The sequence below is a fragment of the Cryptomeria japonica genome, chromosome 8, assembly GCF_030272615.1.
Source record: "Cryptomeria japonica chromosome 8, Sugi_1.0, whole genome shotgun sequence".
NCBI lineage: Eukaryota > Viridiplantae > Streptophyta > Pinopsida > Cupressales > Cupressaceae > Cryptomeria > Cryptomeria japonica.
This window is the reverse complement of record NC_081412.1, coordinates 20,894,276-20,916,456: the sequence shown is the minus strand read 5'-3', so window position 1 is coordinate 20,916,456 and position 22,181 is coordinate 20,894,276. Positions and strand designations below refer to the sequence as shown.

Genomic DNA, 22,181 nt, shown 5'->3' with positions numbered 1-22,181 from the left:
AAGAAAGATATAAGGAAATGTCACTTATACTTAAATGTTATATTCCATATATGAATCTTGACAGAGAGGCTAAAATATCAAATTTCTCTCCTAACCCTTCCAAAGGGTCCAGAGCAAATGTGAATTTCGCTCCTGACCCTTCCAAAGGGTCCAAAGCGAAATTTCACAAAGGACCTAAGATTTCACCTGAGTCATTGAATGGTCGAGCAAATTTGCAAGGATAGGGAAGGAAATGGATCTAGGATCAAGTCTAAGGCAAAGTCAAATCAAATCCAAGGTGAATTGAGCCTAGAATAGGAATTTGGCTCCTGACCCTTCCAAAGGGTCCAAAGTGAATTCCTCTATAAGACACTCTACATTGCCTAAAGCCATGAGCTAATCCATGTCCCAGGTATTATTGAAGGCAATTCACTTGTTTAAATGAAGAAATGTGGGAAATGGAGTCAAAAATCAACCCAAAATGCAAATTTCGCTCCTGACCCTTCCAAAGGGTCCAGAGCGAAATTCATATAAGACCCTATTTCTTCACAAAATCTTGAACTAGATGCCAACTTGAGGAGCAAATTCACTCGATCATGATGGAAGGAGGCCTAAGAAGTTATATTCAAGCCAAGGAAGGGAGGAAAAAGGTGAGAAATGAGCCCAAGTAAGAATTTCGCTCCTGACCCTTCCAAAGGGTCCAGAGCGAAATTTCACATAACCTTCATTTTCTTCCTTGTCGTGGCCAAGTTTTGGACTTCTAAAGCATGGTTGGAGTGACCTTGAGGTGTTCTAGCCTTTGAAAGAAGGTTTGAGGCGATGAAATGGTGAAAATCAACCTAGAATGGAAATTTCGCTCCTGACCCTTCCAAAGGGTCCAAAGCGAAATTCTCCATAAACCTCATTTTCTTCCTTGTTTAGACTAATAGCTTTGTTCCTTGGACATAGTAAGGGTAAATGGACATGTTCTTGCCTTAGGAAGAGAATGAAATCATTGAAAAGTGAGGATTTTGTCCAAGATTGGGAATTTCGCTCCTGACCCTTCCAAAGGGTCCAGAGCGAAATTCTCCATAAACCTCATTTTCTTCCTTGTTTAGACCAAGATTTTAGTTCCTTGGGCATATTTGGAAGTGGATTAACATGTCTTTGCCTTTTGAAGTGATGGGATGTGAAGGAGTGAAGGATTTTGTCCTAAAACTTGAATTTCGCTCTTGACCCTTCCAAAGGGTCTAGAGCGAAATTCTTGAAAACACCTATTTTCCCCTTCGGAAGTTCTTGCCTTAGGAAGAGAATGAAATCATTGAAAAGTGAGGATTTTGTCCAAGATTGGGAATTTCACTCCTGACCCTTCCAAAGGGTCCAGAGCGAAATTCTCCATAAACCTCATTTTCTTCCTTGTTTAGACCAACATTTTAGTTCCTTGAGCATATTTGGAAGTGGATTAACATGTCTTTGCCTTTTGAAGTGATGGGATGTGAAGGAGTGAAGGATTTTGTCCTAAAACTTGAATTTCGCTCTTGACCCTTCCAAGGGGTCCAAAGCGAAATTCTTGAAAACACCTATTTTCCCCTTGGAGAAGGTCAAATCCTTGGTTTTTATGGCGTGGATGGGAGTGGAGTGATGTGTCCTTGCCTTCTGAGGTGGATTGGAGTTGAAAAAATGAAGAAATGAGCTCAAGACATGAATTTCGCTCCTGACCCTTCCAAAGGGTCCAAAGCGAAATTTCCAAAATCACCTAGTTTGGCCATGATTGAGATTAAGAGATAGATTCCTAGACCTTGGTGGAGAGAAGGCTAGCATGTGCTTGTCTTGGGAGGCAATTTGGAGTAAGGAAATGATAGATTTTGTCCTAGAATGCAAATTTCGCTCCTGACCCTTCCAACGGGTCCAGAGCGAAATTCTTAAATCCTCTATTTTGCTCCAATTTTGCATCAAACCTAGTGTTGATTGAGATTAGAAACATCCTTAGACATGCATTTGAGCAAGTTGTGGTCACAAAATGTGAAGATTTTGTCCTAAAATACAAATTTCACTCCTGACCTTTCCAAAGGGTCCAAAGCGAAATTCCTTATAGGTCCTGTCCTTGGCCAAGGTCCAAAGTGAAATCCTCTTTTTTGGTTTTTTGGGGGTCAAATCAATGATGTCTTCAGGAGAAAGTGATTCAAAGGTCAAGTGAAGTGCAAGGCTAAAGGAATGTGATTTGAGCCAAGAATACAAATTTCACTCCTGACCCTTCCAAAGGGTCCAGAGCGAAATTCCTAGGAGGTCTAATATTTTGCCTAGGTCTTTGAGCAAAACCTAATCCTTGGCAATTTTGAAGGCGAAAGGCTAGGCCTAAGATTATGAAATGATGAAATGAGGTCTAAATTGAGCAAAATAGCAAATTTCGCTCCTGACCCTTCCAAAGGGTCCAGAGCGAAATTCTTGTAGGGCTTGTTGTCCCTGGAGAGGATCTTGAGCGAATTTCATTCTAATGCCTTCTTGTCAAAGATATGAAAGGAAATGCTATGTTAGAATGAATTTATTTGTACTTAATCACCTTTTGGTTTGTTTTGCAAATGAAGGAGGATCAGGCCAAGATAAGGGCGACCTATTCCAGTCCCATCATCATCAAGGACACTTCAAATGTATGGAGGAGGACTTCAAGTGTTAGAGAAAAGCATTGAGAGATTTCAAGTGTTCAAGGAGTTCCAAGCTATCCTCAAAGACTCCATTCCGCAACACAAAGGAACCACATGATGACAGAGAAGAATGACACTTCAAGGCAAGGTATGCTACCAGAGAAAGAACACTTGACAATGAGGAAGCCTCATCAAGCACAGATGTCAAGGAGGTACATCATTCTTCGCATCAAGGACAGAGGAGGATCAACCAAGATACAAACGTCAGACAAGGTGGCATCCCAGTCACTTTTTCTCCAGTCGGATTGGTCCACCTCAGCATGTCCAGATTCAATGTACCTAATTTATCAAGGATGGCACAAACTTCAGTGTACCTACCCCTGCTTCCTATTGGTCCTCACTCCTGGAATGTAATTTTCTCATTGGCTAAGGAAGTTTGTTATAAAAACCCTAATTAGGGTTTCTATCCTTTAATCCTAGCCATTGATTCTAAGTCAATCAGAGTCGTCAATTTGTAAAGGGCTCTCTACATAAAGCCTTGGCTCCTCATTTGTAAGGGTTAATAGCCAGAGAATAGGAAATAGTTAGAGAGAATAGTCAATAATTATTAGCATTTTACAATAGAGTAGAAAGAGAAGGCAAAGATTGTTGCAAAAGACTTGTAAACCTCATTGAAGAAATGGTGAATTCTATGTGTCGATTCAACAATTTGCATGGTCTCTATACTTCTCAAATTTGATTTCATGTTATTAGATGAGTGGAAGAAATGTGTATGATCAATGGTGAAATTTGTATATCCATACTACTAGCGGTTTGTTGATTGCAAACTTGCCTTGTGTAGTCAACTGGAATCATTCAGCTTAAGCTTAACTTCAATTATCGCTTCTTCATTGATATGCATCAACCTGACGGTGTCTATGCTTGTAGCAATGATCTGAACATCATAAAGCTTTCCTTAGAAGATCGCACTAACCTTGTGGAGATGATCCTAGCATGTCAAAGCAAGACTTAGTTAAAGTTTCATCAAAGCTCATCCATTGCTCCTACATTCTTAGTGTTAGAATTAGATCCTTCTCCAACCCTTATCCTTCTCCCTTTTTTAAAAATCAAGGGCCAGTGAAATTTCATGTTCCAGTGATATCCAAAGTAAATCAGACGCTCAGGTCATCAAATGTAAGTCCCCTTGTGATTCCAGCAAATCACATCATACCGCAAGAGCTTATCCACAAGTAGAGAACCTACATACAAGAACCTTGGAGTTGCCTCGATTGATCCTTCGGCGAAATCTTCAGCATTTGGGGAAACTTTGTTCAAGAGAGGATAAGATACCTTGGTATTTTATTCTGTGTTCGCATGTGCATGAAAAACACATCAACAACTGGTAACAAACCTGACATAAGTCATCTCCGGATCTTTGGGTGTCCAGTCTATATTCATGTCCCCAAAGAAAAGAGATCAAAGTTGGAACCTTCTGAAACGAAAGGGGTATTTGTTGGGTACAGTGAAACCTCTAAGGCTTACAAAGTATACATACCTGGTCAAAAGCAAATTGAACTAAGCAGAGATGTCATCTTTGAAGAAGACATAGCATTCAGGAGGTCCAAAAGCTCTAATGAATTAGAACACCAAGATCCTCGTACAAGCATGGATGAGGATTCCACCCCTGAAAACGTTGAGCATGAAGTTCAAGACTTACCTTTCGAAGAACATTATCCCGAAACTAGGAAGAGACCACTTTGGGCTAAAAAGATGCTTCAAGAAGCTGAAAATTATGCTGCTCCAAAGGGGACCTTAAGAGAAAGTAAGAGACCTAACCTATTTTCTAGATATACTGCCTTGATGAGTGAGATTTGATGCAGAACCTTCCTGTGTTGGAGATGCTCTCAAGCATCAAGTTTGGAAAGATGCTATGTTAGAAGAGTATCAGTCAATTCTGAAAAATGATGTCTGGGATATTGTGCCTAGGCCTAAAGGCAAATCGGTGGTATCTTCTAAATGGCTCTTCAAAATCAAACATGCAGCAGATGGCAGCATTGAGAAGCACAAAGCAAGGTTTGCTGCCAGAGGTTTCTCACAGAAAGAAGGTATTGACTATGAAGAGACATTTGCTCCTGTTGCCAGATACACTTTTGTCCGAGCAGTTTTGGCTATTGCAGCATCTAAAGGATGGAAAGTCCATCAAATGGATGTTAAGACTACTTTTTTGAATGGTAAGATTGAAGAAGAAGTTTATTTGGAGCAACCTGAAGGTTTTGTGATTCATAAGGTTAAATCACATGTCTGCAGATTAAAGAAAGATCTATATGGACTGAAACAAGCCTCCAGAGCATGGTATGAAAGAATTGATCACTATCTCTTGGAATTAGGGTTTTCCAAGAATGAAGCAAATCCAAATCTCTACTACAAGGTAATCAATGGTGAATTATTAATTCTTAATCTTTATGTTGATGATCTACTAATCACAGGAGAGGATAATTGTATTTCTCGATGTAAGAAAGAATTAGCCTCTGAGTTTGATATGAAAGGTTTAGGAATTCTTCACTACTTCCTTGGATTGGAAGTTTGGCAGCAGGCAGATGGTATAATCCTTAATAAAGGAAAATACACCATCGATATACTCAAGAGATTTGGGATGATGGATTGTAGATCCATGACCACACCTATGGAGACAAATTTGCACAAGCTAAAGGAAACAGCTGCAGAATCAGAGTTTGCAAATCCTACACTCTACAAACAAATTATTGGATCTCTGATGTATTTGGTTAACACAAGACCTGATATATGTTATGTTGTCAATGCACTAAGTCAGTTCATGTGTGAACCTAGGAAAATACATCTTGTTGCTGCAAAGCATATTCTAAGATCTTCGGGGAACTATTGGTTTTGGTCCGAAATATAAACATGTAGACCTTAACCTACATGGATTCACTGATTCTAATTGGGCTGGAAGCGTAGTTGACAGAAAAAGCACATCAAGATGTTGCTTCAGTTTAGAATCAGGAATGATCTCATGGATATGTAGTAAACAGTCTTCAGTTGCTCAGAGTTCTACAGAAGCTGAATACATTGCAGCCTCCATGGGAGCAAGAGAAGCAGTATGGCTCCAGAAATTGCTTGTAGGACTGTTTGGTCAGCCCTTATATCCTACTGTCATCTATTGTGACAATCAGAGTTGCATCAAGCTTTCAATGAATCCAGTATTTCATGACAGGTCTAAACACATTGAGATTCCTTATAACTATGTTCGAGATATGGTGGAGAGGAATGTGATCCGACTAAATTATATTAGTACACGTGATCAGATTGCAGACATTCTTACCAAGCCTCTCTCCAAGATCAAGATTGAACACTTTAGAGATAAACTTGGTATGGTTGAAAATGTTATTTAATTTTGAGATAGAGTCTCATTTATTCTGATATACTAATATATTTAAGATGTTTAATGTGTAAACTCTTTTATTTGTCATGTATGTGACTCCATGACTTCATGGGCCCCCTGTGAACATTATTGAAGGGTGAGGACTTTTCAATAATGAACACTTGTTTCAAATTGATATTGTAAGGTGACGATTTTACAATTATCAATTTATCTATCTTGATGGATATCATGTGACTTGATATCTGTGGACATGTCATGATAGTAAATATATCTCTGAGACCTTATGGTAGATATCAGTTGGTTGATATCATTAAATAAACCATAATTATGATAGAGATCTTCATGGTGAATATTATGAACATAATATTCGTGGACATGCCATGAAATCATTATCAGTATGGTAGTTATCATGTGACTTGATGCTAGTGCACATACCTTACTTGATAACTATGAGTTATGGTGAGTATCATGAGACTTGATATTCATTGCTGAACCATATCTCTGAATATCACTATGGTGTGATATCTCTTCTCTTCACAATCAATGGATGAATTGTGATGTTTTCTCTAACATGAAATGTGTCCTCCCTAGTTAAGAGGGAGTGTTAATTCTTGTAACATCGGTCGTGCTATTTCATGATTTCGATGCATTAATTTGATTGCATGTTAACATATATATTAATAGATTAACTATTAGTATATACGATAACAAATAATGAATAAATCAAAATTAAATTATTGCATTTACCACTGGTTACACCATTACATGTTATCGGGTTGTGATTAAGCGATTCTTAACAAATCACGTTCCTCCCGATCGGGCAAGTAAATGATCCTAATGCTTGTTAACGTGTTGTGGTGAGTGGTACGTAGGGAAGAGATGTGTCTTCCCACGTGGGAAGACATATCTCTTCACTACGTAACCCCTCATCCACTTATATAACATGCATACATTGAGGAGGATGAACACACCGTAATCAATAAGTGTGGTGCATCCTTCAATTCACACTACAGCAGATCAAATACAACTTTCAGGTTATATCTCCATCTCTCCTATCTTCTTGATCACAGAATTTTAAATAAAACTTAACAGCTTTGCCAAAATTCCACTCAGATATTTGTTAAATGCCCAAAGATATAATTCAAATCCAACCTAGCAAACCTAACTATTCAAATCCACATATAATTCACCAACCTACTTTTAAAATCAAATTCACACAACATATGGTAATAGGCTAAAAGCATATTCCACTTTTCTCTTTCAAATAATATAACGTCTTAAAGAGCCAACAAAAATATTCATGTGACCCTACGCAAAAGTCTTTCTTTAAATTACTAGTTTTACCATATAGTGATGATATTGTATCCCTTATTTTTTAGGCCCACTTTGATTAGCACGTCCTAAATGCAACAAGTAGCTTACAAGTAACATATTCTTGTGTGAATTCAGCTTATTACATCCCCATATCCCAATCTCATCTTCACTTGTCCACTGGAGATTTGATCTTGATCCTAGATCCACCACTCATCACTAAAGACTAGATTCATGAATGCAGGTCACTTCCATAGTCACAGATTTTAACCTTAAACTTTTAAAATTCAAAAATCAAATTACACCCTGCCAACCTTTTCACTAGCCATTGTGAGCCAACCTAGCAAACGTTTGGGGCTGATTTGAGTTCTATATTGTATTTTAAGGGCATTCATTTGGAATCATGCTAGAAATTTAGGACAACCTAGGGCATTCTTATTGAGGACATCTAGAGTTTGATTTGCAAAAAGAATAAAAAAGTATTTAGCAGCATCATAAAGTATTGCATCAGCATCATTTTATTCTAGTTCCACAGTACACCTGATTGTTATCCTCAATCATTGTTCTGAAGCCATTGAATCATTAATCCTAGGGGTCAGGCTGAGGAGAACATGGCCCTTGCAATTCAGAAGATTTTCCAAAGGTGTTTCTGAACACCACCAGTCCTTGCAAGTATTTAGACATTAGAGATTGAGGTAAGCGAATTCCAAAAGTCAACGTTCTGCCAGATCAGTTTAGATCCATGTATCAAGTTCAGGTCTACACTCATGAAGATCAGGTCTGCACTTGCAGAGGTGTACCAGAGTGACTCAATTAGTTTGCAGATTCTAAGATACTTGTCTGATCAGTCCTAAAAGTCCAGCACCTTGGTGTAGGGATTCCTGACATTTTCAGCATCACTTTCCCATCTTCAAAATTCAACAAGTCCCACATTTAATTTTTATTTACTCTGTATTTAATTTTATTCATTTTCAACCAGGTAATTTAAACTACAAATACCAGCTCCTTTCATCTAGATTAATTGTTAGAAATTGCTTTGATTAGCCCTAGAAAATTTATTTAAGAGGTTTATTTAACTTTGAAAGTATAAACCACTTTACTTTTTCTAATGATATAGTTCATCTTAATACCATAGTAGTTTTCTTTTTCTAGTAATATTACTGGACCAAAAAAAAATCATTTGCTGCCATAAATAAGCAACTTTTAATAAACCAAAGTACTGTCTTTTGAGGCAGGGGGATGGGGCTGACTCCGTACATTACATTGTAGAATGCTACTCAGCATAGATATCATAGAAGTAGGTGTTTTGATTCAAGTTTCAAAATATACTTTTCAGGTGTCGCTCTTGTTATGGGCAACATATTATGCACTTTTGATAGACTTTAAGTTTTTCTTGGCAGCAATTACTTGCATCATTAAAACCTTCACACCACCAACTCCCATTGTGGAATGCCTATAGTTAGCATACAATGTCTATTGTTATGTTCCACAATATTGGTTATCTGGCAATGTATTAATTGTTTGTATTAAGGTGTTTGTCACTCTTGGGTAGTTATAACTTATAAGCATAGGTTGGTTGACAATTGTGTTCCTCTTGGCAACTATTGGGTCCTTAAAATATAATGCGTATCGTCAAGGAAGGTAGTATGATGTAGCGGGATCAATTGTAATCCTTGGCAGACGATCTCTGGTCTTCTTCTCTATATTTAATTTCATGTGCGAATATAGATATATTTTACTCATGCATTTGGTATGCATTGTCATTTTTATTGTTACTTCCTTTATTTAATTTATCAAATATAGAAATAAACATTTGCCATAGAAACCGGGTCAGATTTGAGAGATTCATGCCCTTAGATCCCAATAAAGGTGAGAAGAGGCCACTAGGTGGTCAAGACCAAGCGATCACACGATCTTTAAGGATTGTAGAACAAAGAGAATAAAGAAGATTACAAGAAACATTTGACGAAAATCCAGTCAGACAATTCCCAAGTTGAAGCCCTTCTTGAGAACAAAGTAAAAGTAAAAGTGTCAACAAGAGTGGCAGTCAAGAGGAAAGGAAACCATCTAGCAAGGAAGGCACACATCGTACAAGGAGTGAGTGGGAGGAGATTGCCAAACACTTACCACTTCTAGACAAAATATATCCTGACATTGCTGACTAGGCAGACACCTTGTCCATATAGTAAACGTCGGACGGGGAATACAAAGAGGGAAATCCTGAACTCACAGACATACTCCACCGCATTGAGCATCTATCCATCTCAAGAGAACCAAGAATTTGAGAATCCGAAATGCAAACCCTTGGACGCAAGGAGCACAAGAATGAATCGGAGCCTAAGAGTACCTAGAGAGTTGGGGGCACTGGAGGTAGACATGCAGCGAATGCGCACGTGGCCAAGAGTCAAAGGAAAGCACAAGAACGTAGCGGTCGAAACAATCCACCTAGGTCTGACACACAAGGGAGTAAGCAGGTAAGAAAGATGACTCCTCCAACAAGTCCAAATCTAGATCAACAGAAACTATCGAAATTCACGAGGAATGGGTCAAAGAATGCTACAAGGCACTGCAAGAAGTGTGAAAACATATGGTTAGCATGCGATCAATTAGACAAAGATTACTAGTTGAGAGCGTTTACCGCAACATTACAAGGAATAGCCATTGACTGGTTCTTAGAATTGGAAGATGAAAACACAAAATCTTGGGAAAAGTTGAAGAAAGCGTTTCGGGCAGAATTTAAACTCCTAAGGGATGATAATGAAATTGTTGTTGAATCTATAATACAAAACAAGGGAAGCATGAGAATGTACAAGCTTACAATCGTAGGCTCAAGAAGTTGCTAAGTAAGACGGAGAACCAGCCAACCAACGAGTTGAAGAAGAGGTGGTTCATCGAGGGACCGATCCCCTCAATACGCAAGAAGATGAAAGTAGTGCCTCCATCCTCATACGTAGATGCTTACAATCAGGCAATGGATATCGAGAGTGAAAACAAAACATCCTCCCAAGGGAAGAGGAAGACGAACAATGACAAGAGCACCAAAGGTAGCTGCGATGAAGAATCCAAACTGGTTTAGGCCCTACGACAAGATATGATGAGAATGATGAAAGAATTGAAGGCAAAGAAAGGAACCAATAAAAAAACTAATGAACTATGGTGTGTTGAGTGCAAGATCGAGGGCCAATCGATGAAAAATTATTTTATGAAGTCGGACAGTTTATGTGTGCGAAATTGTGGGTTGCAAAAGACAACAGAGGCATCTAAATGTCCAAAACAATGCAAAATTACACATGGCACAAGTAGAGTACAACAACATCTATTTGGTGAGAGGGTACGACACTCAAAATTGGAATAGCACATCATTCAAAACTGGTATGATAGCAAAAAAACTTGGGAGTGTAACGATGTCGCCCTTTTTGGCACACCATACAACAGGGTTCCCTCCAAACCGTACGATAGCTATTTAGTGTTAAGGTAAGGCATGTAAAGTTTTTGGCCGTACAACATCTTAGTGTTCTCCATGCATAGCTACTCCAAACTAAAACCATACGACAGATACATAATTGCACAATACGGTGACCCTTACAAATTCCATCCATATGACAACACATTCAAATTACTCTGCTTGTACAACACACACACCCTGTACCTATATGACTTTCCCAGTATCTCATATGACGATCAGTTCTCTCTATGCAATGTTTCCTGCACTTCATACACCTTTGGTGTCGTCTCATATGGCCTCCTTGCTATACCCCGTATGGCGATGGCTTGCTTCAACTTGGACTATACAACAATTTCTCACCATATGACGTCTTCTTGTTCCACTCATACGACACACACACCTCGTACCTATATGATTTTCTTCGTATCTCGTACGATGATCAGCTCTCTTTGTGCAACATTTCCTGCACTTCATATGGCTATGACCTCCTTTCTAGCCTGTACGGCGATGGCTTGCTTCAACTTAGACCATACGACAATTTCTCACCATACGACATCTTCTTGATCCACCCCTACGGCTGCACATTGTCATACAACACAACCTTGGCACTATCATTGCTCCTCTCATATGGTTCCTTCTATACACCATATGACTTTCTCTTAGTACCGCACAACATCACGACCCCATCTTGGTACGACGTGCAATAATCTTCCTTCGTATAGCTGCTTGGCATCTTTGTTTCGTACGACATCTTTTCTTTGTTGTGCAACGACATCACATTGTACCCACACGAAAAGTGTAGCAACTATAAACTCCACCTGTATGGCTTTGCCATCACTGCAACATCATATGGTTTGACTGCATACAACATTCTTAGCCATGGCACATTCTTGGTGGATTTCATTAAGCATGACGAAGTGAATTTTCTATAACTGATTTTCATATGTCGCATATGTTGGCTAAACATTCCAATATTGCTATTTTTTGTTCTCATCAGCATTGTTTTTCGCATCTTAAAAAATCACAAAAATCATTTGCACCATGGAGTTCTCTGTGGTTCTGAATGTCTTAATTTGGTCTTGGTGGCACGGGCTCTGCGAGCCCATCAACCCCACCCTATATCGCGACAAGGAGCACACCTAGGACACTGCCCCTCGTACCTGCTGGGAGCCCTACCCCCACAAGGGGCAGCGCTACCCCTTCACCCTGCTAGGAGCATTGCCTCCAGACCTCCATCATCTTTAATTTTTCAAGTGCAGTTCAAGTGTGAGTTAACAAAATACAAGTCATCGTCTACACTCTTGTCATTAGTTTTCTCAAATATTACTTGATTTTTACTTGTTGTCTAGAAGATGACTTTTTCTTTTGGGAGGATGATGTAGTTAGCGTACAATGTCTATTGTTATGTTTGATAATTGGTTATCCGACAATGTATTAATTGTTTGAATTTAATTTTTTGTCACTCTCAAGTAATTATAAGCCCTACCCCCACAAGGGGCAGCACTACCCCTTCACCCTGCTAGGAGCATTGCCTCCAAACCTCCATCATCTTTAATTTTTCAAGTGCAGTTCAAGTGTGAGTTAACAAAATACAAGTCATTGTCTACACTCTTGTCATTAGTCTTCTCAAATATTACTTGATTTTTACTTGTTGTCTAGAAGATGACTTTTTCTTTTGGGAGGATGATGTAGTTAGCGTACAATTTCTATTGTTATGTTTGATAATTGGTTATCCAACAATGTATTAATTGTTTGAATTTAATTTTTTGTCACTCTCAGGTAATTATAAGCCCTACCCCCACAAGGGGCAGCGCTACCCCTTCACCCTGCTAGGAGCATTGCCTCCAAACCTCCATCATCTTTAATTTTTCAAGTGCAGTTCAAGTGTGAGTTAACAAAATACAAGTCATTGTCTACACTCTTGTCATTAGTCTTCTCAAATATTACTTGATTTTTACTTGTTGTCTAGAAGATGACACTTTCTTTTGGGAGGATGATGTAGTTAACGTACAATGTCTATTGTTATGTTTGTTAATTGGTTATCGGACAATGTATTAATTGTTTGTATTAAGTTTTTTGTCTCTCAGGTAATTATAAGCCCTACCCCAACAAGGGGCAGCGCTACCCCTTCACCCTGCTAGGAGCATTGCCTCCAAACCTCCATCATCTTTAATTTTTCAAGTGCAGTTCAAGTGTGAGTTAACAAAATACAAGTCATTGTCTACACTCTTGTCATTAGTCTTCTCAAATATTACTTGATTTTTACTTGTTGTCTAGAAGATGACTTTTTCTTTTGGGAGGATGATGTAGTTAGCGTACAATGTCTATTGTTATGTTTGATAATTGGTTATCCGACAATGTATTAATTGTTTGTATTAAGTTTCTTGTCACTCTCAGGTAATTATAAGCGTTGGTTGGTTGACAATTGTGTTCCTCTTGGCAACTGTCAGGTCCTTCATATTGTGTATTGTTAAGGAAGGTAGTAAGATGTAGCAGGATCAACTGTAATAATTTCTGGTCTTCTTCTCTGTAATAATTTCATGTGCAAATAAAGATATATTTTACTCCTGTATCTGGTATGCATTGTCATTTTTATTGTTACTTCCTGTATCTAATTTATCAGATATAGCAGTCAGCTTAAGAACCACAGAAGAAGGTATTTCGATTAAGTTTCAAATAGATGTTTTAAAAGGTGGTTCTCTTTTTATAGGCACCGTGTTATGCATTTCAAGTGTCCCTGGTATAACAGATTGAGACTTAATTCTGGTCAAACTGGAGTTAATCCCCATCATAGGCCCCAGCTGATGGTTCCTAGAAGGAATGGGAGGTGCGATTTTGATCTTTTAACACCTCTCCCTATATGCAACATAAGGGGCACCTTTTGCTAACATGTCAGTGTGTGTTTGATTAGTTGTCAATGTCAGTTCAAAACTACAAGTCAATTAGTAAAATTAGTCGTTAACCTCGAGAACATTCCTGACTAAGTAGATTTCCACTGAGAAACATTCTATAATTTAGTGCAGGAAACAAGTATTACAAAAATTGAATAAGATCTTTAACACTGAAAAACAAAATTTGCTGAAGTTTAGATATTTATTACATCAAATTAAACCAGCTCTCAAGGTTTCTTCCTATGAAAGTTCTATATCCAATTGCTCATAATGACCCCTGTACAATTAATTGCAAGCTCATTATAGTGATAAATAATATTTTAAACCTTAAACAATATCTTCAACAGGTGAAGGGAGTTGCTAGCTACTTTTTTAACATTTTTCAAGCAGGATAAATTTCAAGCAAACAAGCTCTCTGTACAGTGAAAAAGTAATAAGCTTTGAGAATTTATCTCCTGCCTTCTTAGAAACCAATAAGATATCAGAAAGGAAATCAGGGCCAAATAGACAGATGAAAATATATATCAGGCAAACTAAAGTTTGTAAATGTGAAAGACTCGTATTATGCTATATTTCGAGTGTAAGACTGTAAGGTGCCATTTCATGTTGATCATTATACATCTCAACTCTCATGTAATAGTAATAGTTGTCTCTTGTAAGCCTGTGATATAAGCCAGTTATTAGCTTGTTAAGGAGCTACTGTTTATGCATTTGTCAAACAGGCTAACTCCTTAAGAAAGTCTCTAGTGGTATGGAATATATCATAATTAATAATACAAAACTTCTTTTCCATTCATTTATATTGTGTGAGTCACGTGTTCTATTGTCACAAAAGTTTTATATTCTAATCTAGCCATATGTCAAAATGAATATAATTAAGATAAAATTCCTTACTTCCACTCAAATTGTTTCAAGGCTTCTATTAATGCAAACCCTTAATTGTGGACTTGTTCTTTAAAAGCTACCCTTATACCAATAATGGTCAACAGTCTGAAGTTCTAATGATCCTGAATTGGTTTTCCCAGATTGGTTGGGCAATTAGAGAGTCAATATTTTATGCTATATTGTGTTTGATTATAGAACAAAATGCCCTTTGGTAAGGCATACTAGAATAAAGATAACAATGTTATATCCCACTTTCTGACATACACTTTCAGCTTGTGTTTACAAATTGAGAATACTGGAGAACTACAATCAATTATTAAGGTTTTGTCTGACATGTTGCTTATTCCCTTTGGAAAGGCATATTAAAAGAGTAAAAAATAATGTATATCCCATCTTTTGACATACAATTTCAGCTTGGGCTTGCAAATCTAAGAGATTGCAGGGACTGGCACAAAGCAGGAAATGACAACTTTTCATAACGACAATTTCAGATCCCTCAAAGAGAAATAATGATGTTTTCAATGAAAATATGAAAATCATACTTAAGTGTCGGGTTTTGTTTTATCATGCCACTTTGCTAGGTTTTTCCTCGGAAGGGAGTAGATGCAACTTTCAACCTTGAGTGATTTCACTCTCTGGGTTTTAATTTTTTATCACCAATGATTTCACTTTATACCCTTTAGGCTACAAACCACACTATCCTTGGCCAGCCGAAAATAGAGCATTCAGAAGAGGAGCCAGTTTTCGATAATTTCTGGGAAGGCTTTTCTTTGGCATGGAAATGCTGAATGCTAATTTCTACATATCTTTTTGTTCAGTTCTGAGATATTCTGACTTTAAGAAAAATATTCTTGGGCATATAATACTTGGATGAAAACATTGAAATCGTAATTAAAACACATAACAGCAAGTCACAGATCATAGAAACAGTGATATGATTCAGGAACATACCTCTAGAATTTCAAGATTGGTACACATGCGAATTAACTCGCAATGATTTTCTGTGCTCAAGAATGTAAACTGTAAATCCAATTTCTTCAGGTTACAAGCACGTGGAAGTATACAAGGCAGCTCAGTCTCGCTCATGTAAGTTAGCCCCAGAAGTGATATTAACTTGGTAGGAAATCTAACATTTTCATATTTATTTTCCTCTGCTGCATTCTCATCGCTACTACAAAATGAACCACCACCAAATTCTTCCAATTCTGTAGCTTTCTCCAGAACACCTCTTAAATCCAAAATATCACATTCATTTACCCTTAAGGAGGTTAGCGATCGACAATTTGTGGCTAGTAACTCAAGATCGCTCAAATCAGTACTTTCTAATCCTGTGAGATAGAAATTCAGCACTTCCAATGAAGAGTTCCGTAAAGCAAGCTCATGCAGCCATTCCCCACCTTCATCTTTTATCAAACTTTCCTCTAGAAGGAGCACCTTAAGAGATCTGCACAAGCACAAAATCACCAATTAAACAAACATATTAAAGTAGGTTTGAAAACCATAAAAAAATGCCATGAGACACAGAAGACCAGCAAATTGCTCAACTTGATGAAAGCCTCTACCACAAAATGTAAAAATAAGAACAAAAATCAGATTTGAAACAACTCTGGGAAAGAAAGATGATTTCAGGAAGGGTGGAGAACAGAGAAACATCTAAACATAAAAATTCTGCTGTTTTTATTTGTCTTATTTTTCTTAGTATGTGCATTGAAAGAGGTCATTTTACGATATAATATTAAACTACATGTTTATGCCAAGCTCAGACCACTTACAATGTTATGAAATTATTGATAACATTAAGAGAAGAACTGTGTTGAATAGGGTTACAGATTCCAAAACTAGCACAACAGAAAGACAACAAAGCATACACATTGAAACATTGGATTTACCCTGGGAACCCATTTGGGATAAATACAAACAAGAAACACAATACCACTGTAATTATCTAATGAACAAGCTTACAATATACAGAATATTTCAAATGTGACAACATGCACCTTCAAAGAACTACTTCTCAACGCACTCTATGAGTTCTCCTTCTGATGACCAATCCAACATTATCTAGAAACCTGTTAAAAGTTAAAACCCCATGTAATGATACATTCATTGTCATGCTTTCTTTAGATCCTATCACAAGAATATGCAACTTTCAACCTGCTTGTGTCACAACAAACTGCTAACCCAAGCACTCTATACATAGACGGGAGAGAGAGAGAGACAAGAAACCAACCATGGTTTTCAAAACCACAAACCATGAATCCTCCCAATGTGGTGCCCAATTGTGACTCTTCACATACCCCAACGAATCATTCTTCTCATACTCCATGGGTCTTTCAATATTCCCCAAGGTCTCTTCACATTCCAAGGCTTCCCATGTGGTTTTCCTTGTCCTGCATGACCTAAACACCCAAGGTGACCTTCCAACTTCTGATGCTTGTTCCTTTGCTTGTCTTTATGTGAAGCCCATAGTATTTGCAATTCCAATGCCACATACAACAATACATAGGAGAAATTAACCTAAACCTAAGTATGGCGTCTCATTCCATGAGAACCAAAACTTACAGCAACATTTACTGTTATTACAAAAGATGTACAACCCACCTCCATAACACCAACAATATTACAATGTCATTATGCAAGGTTTATAACACACCTTTTCCAATATTTTCCCACTGACTGTATACATTGCAGAAAAGTCAAACAAAAGCAAAAAACAAATAGTTGCTCATCTTCAATAACCTCATGGCCCTTCCACCAAATATGTTTATCTAAAACCAGCAAACTCACTATTAATCATGTTTTTGCACAAATCTGCAACTACATGTGATCCAGAGCATATCATGACAACATACTGAACCGTTCAATCCTCAATACCTAAAGACCCCCACATTTGTCCTCTATCTAATACATCCATCTCCAACCAACAGATTTCCTCACAACAAGCTCACCATTTCCCTGCACACAAAAGAAAAAAGTATTTGCCTATGAAAAGCTTCCACTCAAACAAAGATCATGCCCTCATCCCAAACAACAAGAAACTAAACTCAGATATGAAATGTAAAGCTAATAATAATCTCAAGAAAACTGTGTTGAACAAATCAAAGAATTCAAAACTAACAGAACAGAATGACTAGTCAAAGCGTACACAATTGAAAACAAATTTATTCTAGGAAATCATTTTGAACAAAAAAACATAGCGAGAAACAAGACCCTACTCCCATATTATCTAAAGAACAAGATTACAACATATAGAGAATTTCACTTGTGCTCAAACAATTTCTTCGCCTCGTCAAATCCAACAATGTACACATTCAGAGAACCACTTCTCAATGCACTCTATTCGTTGATCTTCTTCCTATGATCAATCCAACTACATCTGGAAACCTATCACAACACCATATAACCATACATCCATTGTCATGCCTTCTATGACTCCTATGAGATAATGAGAACAATATGCAAATTCCAACCTACTTGTGTCTCACCAAACCACTAACCCAAACACTGTAATTTTATACCCTAGGTATGTTAATCAGATTTATATATTTGATTATGCCCTAGATTGTAATCAGATTTGCCGTATTTAATAAGGCAATATTCAGTAAAATCAGAAATAAAAACAGTAGACAAACAGGCATACCCTGGGAAAACCTCCAAGGAGGAAAAACCCAGCATGAAAGACCCACAAGTCAGATTGTATATTCTCCTCTAAATCATAAGTACAAATACTTAGCTTAAATCTGATCTTCACATATCAGATCTGTCCCTTTGCATGCTTCAAAACTGCATCAAAATACACTATGTCCTCTTGGACAATTTCGCACCCTTCCTTGAAATTTCGCACCTTAGCAGCAGAGCTAAATTCGCTGTTTGCTTGAGATTGAATTGGTGATTATGGCTTGAGAAATGTTCTTTATTTATATGCACTTGTAACCTTTATTTTAAGTCGGCCTCCTTTGGGTTTTGGCGCCAAATTTATTAAGGCGCGAGTGTTTGAAGATAGCGTGGGAGAAATAGGGCTGGGCCTAGACTTGGGGTCACGTTACCCTTTAGGGCCCAGACCTAAAGGGTTCGGATGTTGCCTTAAGGCAATCCGAACCCTATAAATCCCTAGTTATAAACAACACTCCCTCTTAATTAGGGAAGAGGAGAATACATAATCTGAGCCTTTAGAGTTCCATCTAGCACACAAGCATAGAATGGATCTAGCACACAAGCATAGAATTACATCTTCCACCTAGCACACAAGCATAGGATGGTTCTAGCACACAAGCATAGAAAGTGTAATACACGAGTGGGTCTTTACATAATTACAATCATCCATCTAGCACACAAGCATAGATTGGACATAATTCATTCTTGCACACAAGCAAAGGATGATTCACAGCGCTGCAAATAGAGTCACTGAGATTGCAGCTCCCTCTCAATCAGGGTCCCGTTTTCCACAACACTGTTGACGTGTATTTTGTACACAGCCAAACACAAAATTAAATACCTAAAGGGTACCTTATCCTCTCTTGAATAAAGCCTCTGAATGCTGAAAATATCGCAAAAAGGATCAATCAGGGTGACTTCAACGTTCTTTGTTGTAGGATCTCTACGTGTGGATAAGCACCAGTGGTATGATGTGATTTGCTGGAATCACAAGGGGACTTACACTTGATGACCGAACGTCTGATTTGCTTTGAATATTGCTGGAACACAGGTTTTTACTGCCTTAGATTTTAAAAAAAAAGAAAAAAGACGAGGGCGAGGAAAGGATCTAATCCTAACACTAAGAATGTAAGAGCAATGAATGATCTTTGATGAAATTCTAACTAAGTCTTGTTTTGACATCCCAGAACCATCTCCACAAGGTTAGTGCGATCTTTGAAGGAAAGCTTTATGATGTTCAAATCATCACTACAGGCATAGACACCATCAGGCTGATGCATATCAATGAAGAAGCGACAATTGAAGTTAAGCTTAAGCTGAATGATTCCAGTTGACTACACAAGACAAGTCTGCAATCAACAAACTGCTAGTAGTATGGATATACGAATTTCACCATCAATCAAGCACATTTCTTCCACTCATCTAATAACATGAAATCAAATATGAGAAGTATAGAGACCATGCTAATTGTCGAATCGACCCATAAATTTCACCATTTCTTCAATGAAGTTTTACAAGTCTTTTACAACAACATCTTGGCAACAATCTTTGCCTTCTCCCTCTACTCTACTCTAATTGCTATTCTATCAACTAGCTAATCACCTTCTAACTACTCTCTATTTGCTAACTCCTTTCTATTCTTATATATTAGCCTTTACAAATGAAGAGTCGGGGCTTATATAGTGCCCTTAATACAATTCGATGGCTCAGATGAATTTGAGATCAATGGCCAAGATTCAACAATGAAAACCCTAATTAGGGTTTGTTACAACCATTACATAACATTTAATGCTTGACCAATGATAAAATTGTATTAATTGGACACATGTCTTCTCTGAAAAATTCGACCAATGGATAGCTAGGGTAGGTACATCGAAGTTTGTGCCACCTTCCATGAGTTAGGTACATTGAATCTAGACACGCTGAGGTGGACCAACCCGACTAGAGGAGAGGAGTGATGACTAGGATGCCACCTCGTCTGACACTTGGTTGATATCCAAATCGATGATGTTGAGAAGCTAGCTTTAATTGACTCTTCTGAAACTATCTGCTTCTTCAACGAACCCTTGCTCTGACTTATTTTGTCTTTGATGTGCAAGATGATGATGTACCTCACCTTGGAATGCTGGATTGGAAGAAGTTATTCCTGATGATGCTTGACCGAAGAAGGCCGTCCTTGTCGATGCTAGACTGGAGGAGGTCGCCCTTATCCTTGCTTGATCTTCCAACTCCGGGATCTCCATTTGATGCCTACACAAAATATTGAAGTTAGTCTTTTGAGCATCAAACCTCAAAGCATGAAATTTAAGACCTTTCAAAGGTAAAACTTAAGATATTAATTTGAAAAAAGTCATGATAAATCAAGAATTATACATTTTCAAATTAATCATGAATGGAAATTGGATTTTCAAGACTTAGATTTTACAAAATTGCAATGGGATCACAATAAGTCTTGAATGAGATCTTCAAAAAAGTAATTCTTCCCTTGAGTACTTAACTACAAAACCTTGAAAAATGAAGGAAGAAGACCGGATTTTGTTGGGCAAGATTTATAGTCCTCCCTTGGATGAAGTACGCCTCCTTTAGCCTTCAAAAGAGCTTCACCTTCCACTAGCTTCTCCAAAATCTGGAAATTCACCTTCAAACTTGCTTAATTTCACCTTCAATCTTTTGGATTTCGCTCCTCAAAATATGCTCTTCAAGTTCGCATGAGAGATAATGCAAGAATGATTTGAATTTGCTAAAGAACTTCTCCCATTATATAGAGCGCTTACCTTGATTCTTGTTGAGGCCGACCTAGCAATTAAGCCTTAAAATAAAATAAAAAACCACCAAGAAGAAGGCCGACTTGATAAATAAAGACAAAATAATGCCTTGTGCGCTCAATCTTTAATCTTTTAATTATTTAAATTAATTTTAATACCTCTAAGATGTTTATTTTGATTATTTCAAGGTACAAAATTAATTTATTAAATTGAAATGCCTTTAATTTAATGTGAATTTGATTTAATCTTCCAAAGGCTTCGAATTGAGCAAATTTGGTGAATTTTAAGAATATCAACGCTCAAACAATGTAAAAATGAAGGATATCACCAATTTCGCCCTGGACCCTTGGTGAGGGTCAGGAGCGATTTTTCAATCTAGACCTTGCATACCTCCCTTTTTTCGCCCAAAACTTCATCTAGACATTTAAATGGCATTTTTAACTGGAGTTTTGAGTTTGATTTCATTTGATCTCTAGGAGGAAAGTACTATTAGGACTTTTTCGCCCTAGACCCTCAGAGAGGGTCAGGAGTGATTTTTCAATTTTGCTCTTAATCCTTCATCTTTTAATTGTCAATTCTCCTTGTGGGGTAAGCAATGATCTCCTTTACTCGTTCCATGCATGCTTGATTTGCTTTTGCAATGCAAAATAGGGGCTTCAAAGATTTTCGCTCTGGGCCTTCAGTGAGGGTCAGGAGCAACTTTTGCAATTTAGGCTAGGATCATCATGTTTTGGAGGTAAATCCTTGTTCATCACGTTTTGGAGGACCTCTCCACCTTAGCACAACCTTGCCTTAGCGCAATCTTGAAGGGAAGTTGTTGGTTTTGCAAATTTTGCCCTGGGCCTTCAGTGAGGGTCAGGAGCGATTTTGAGTCTTTTTGCACAAATTCTTGATCACTTCAACTTCAAATTACCCTCACGGCATAGAATATCATTCTTCACTCCCTTTTGAGTCTTGGAAACAAAAATACCATCTCGAAATACAAGGGAAGTGAGAACTCTTGGAAATTTCGCCTTGGACCCTTGGAGAGGGTCAAGAGCGATTTTCCCTATTGTCATCAAAATTTGCACTATTTTTCAAACTTTCAAACTTTCAAATGCATCCAGTAACGTCCAATCTTCTCTCCCGGAAACCCTGCACAAAACAAGTTAGCCAAAATTAGCGAGAAATAAACTTGAACAACATTTTCGCCCTGGACCCTCAGCAAGGGTCAGGAGCGAAATTTACAATCTAGGCTAAATTGCTCAATCT

General features: G+C 37.8%; 1 protein-coding gene across 1 annotated transcript in view; it reads right to left on the bottom strand.

Annotated features, from left to right (window-relative positions):
• LOC131067683 (coronatine-insensitive protein homolog 1b) overlaps positions 1 to 22,181 on the bottom strand; it is a 48,585-nt gene that overhangs the window by 11,370 nt on the left and 15,034 nt on the right. The window contains exon 2 of the mRNA XM_058002801.2: positions 15,463 to 15,955. Coding sequence (XP_057858784.1) covers positions 15,463 to 15,955 — 493 coding nt within the window. The remainder of the gene's footprint in view (positions 1 to 15,462; positions 15,956 to 22,181) is intronic.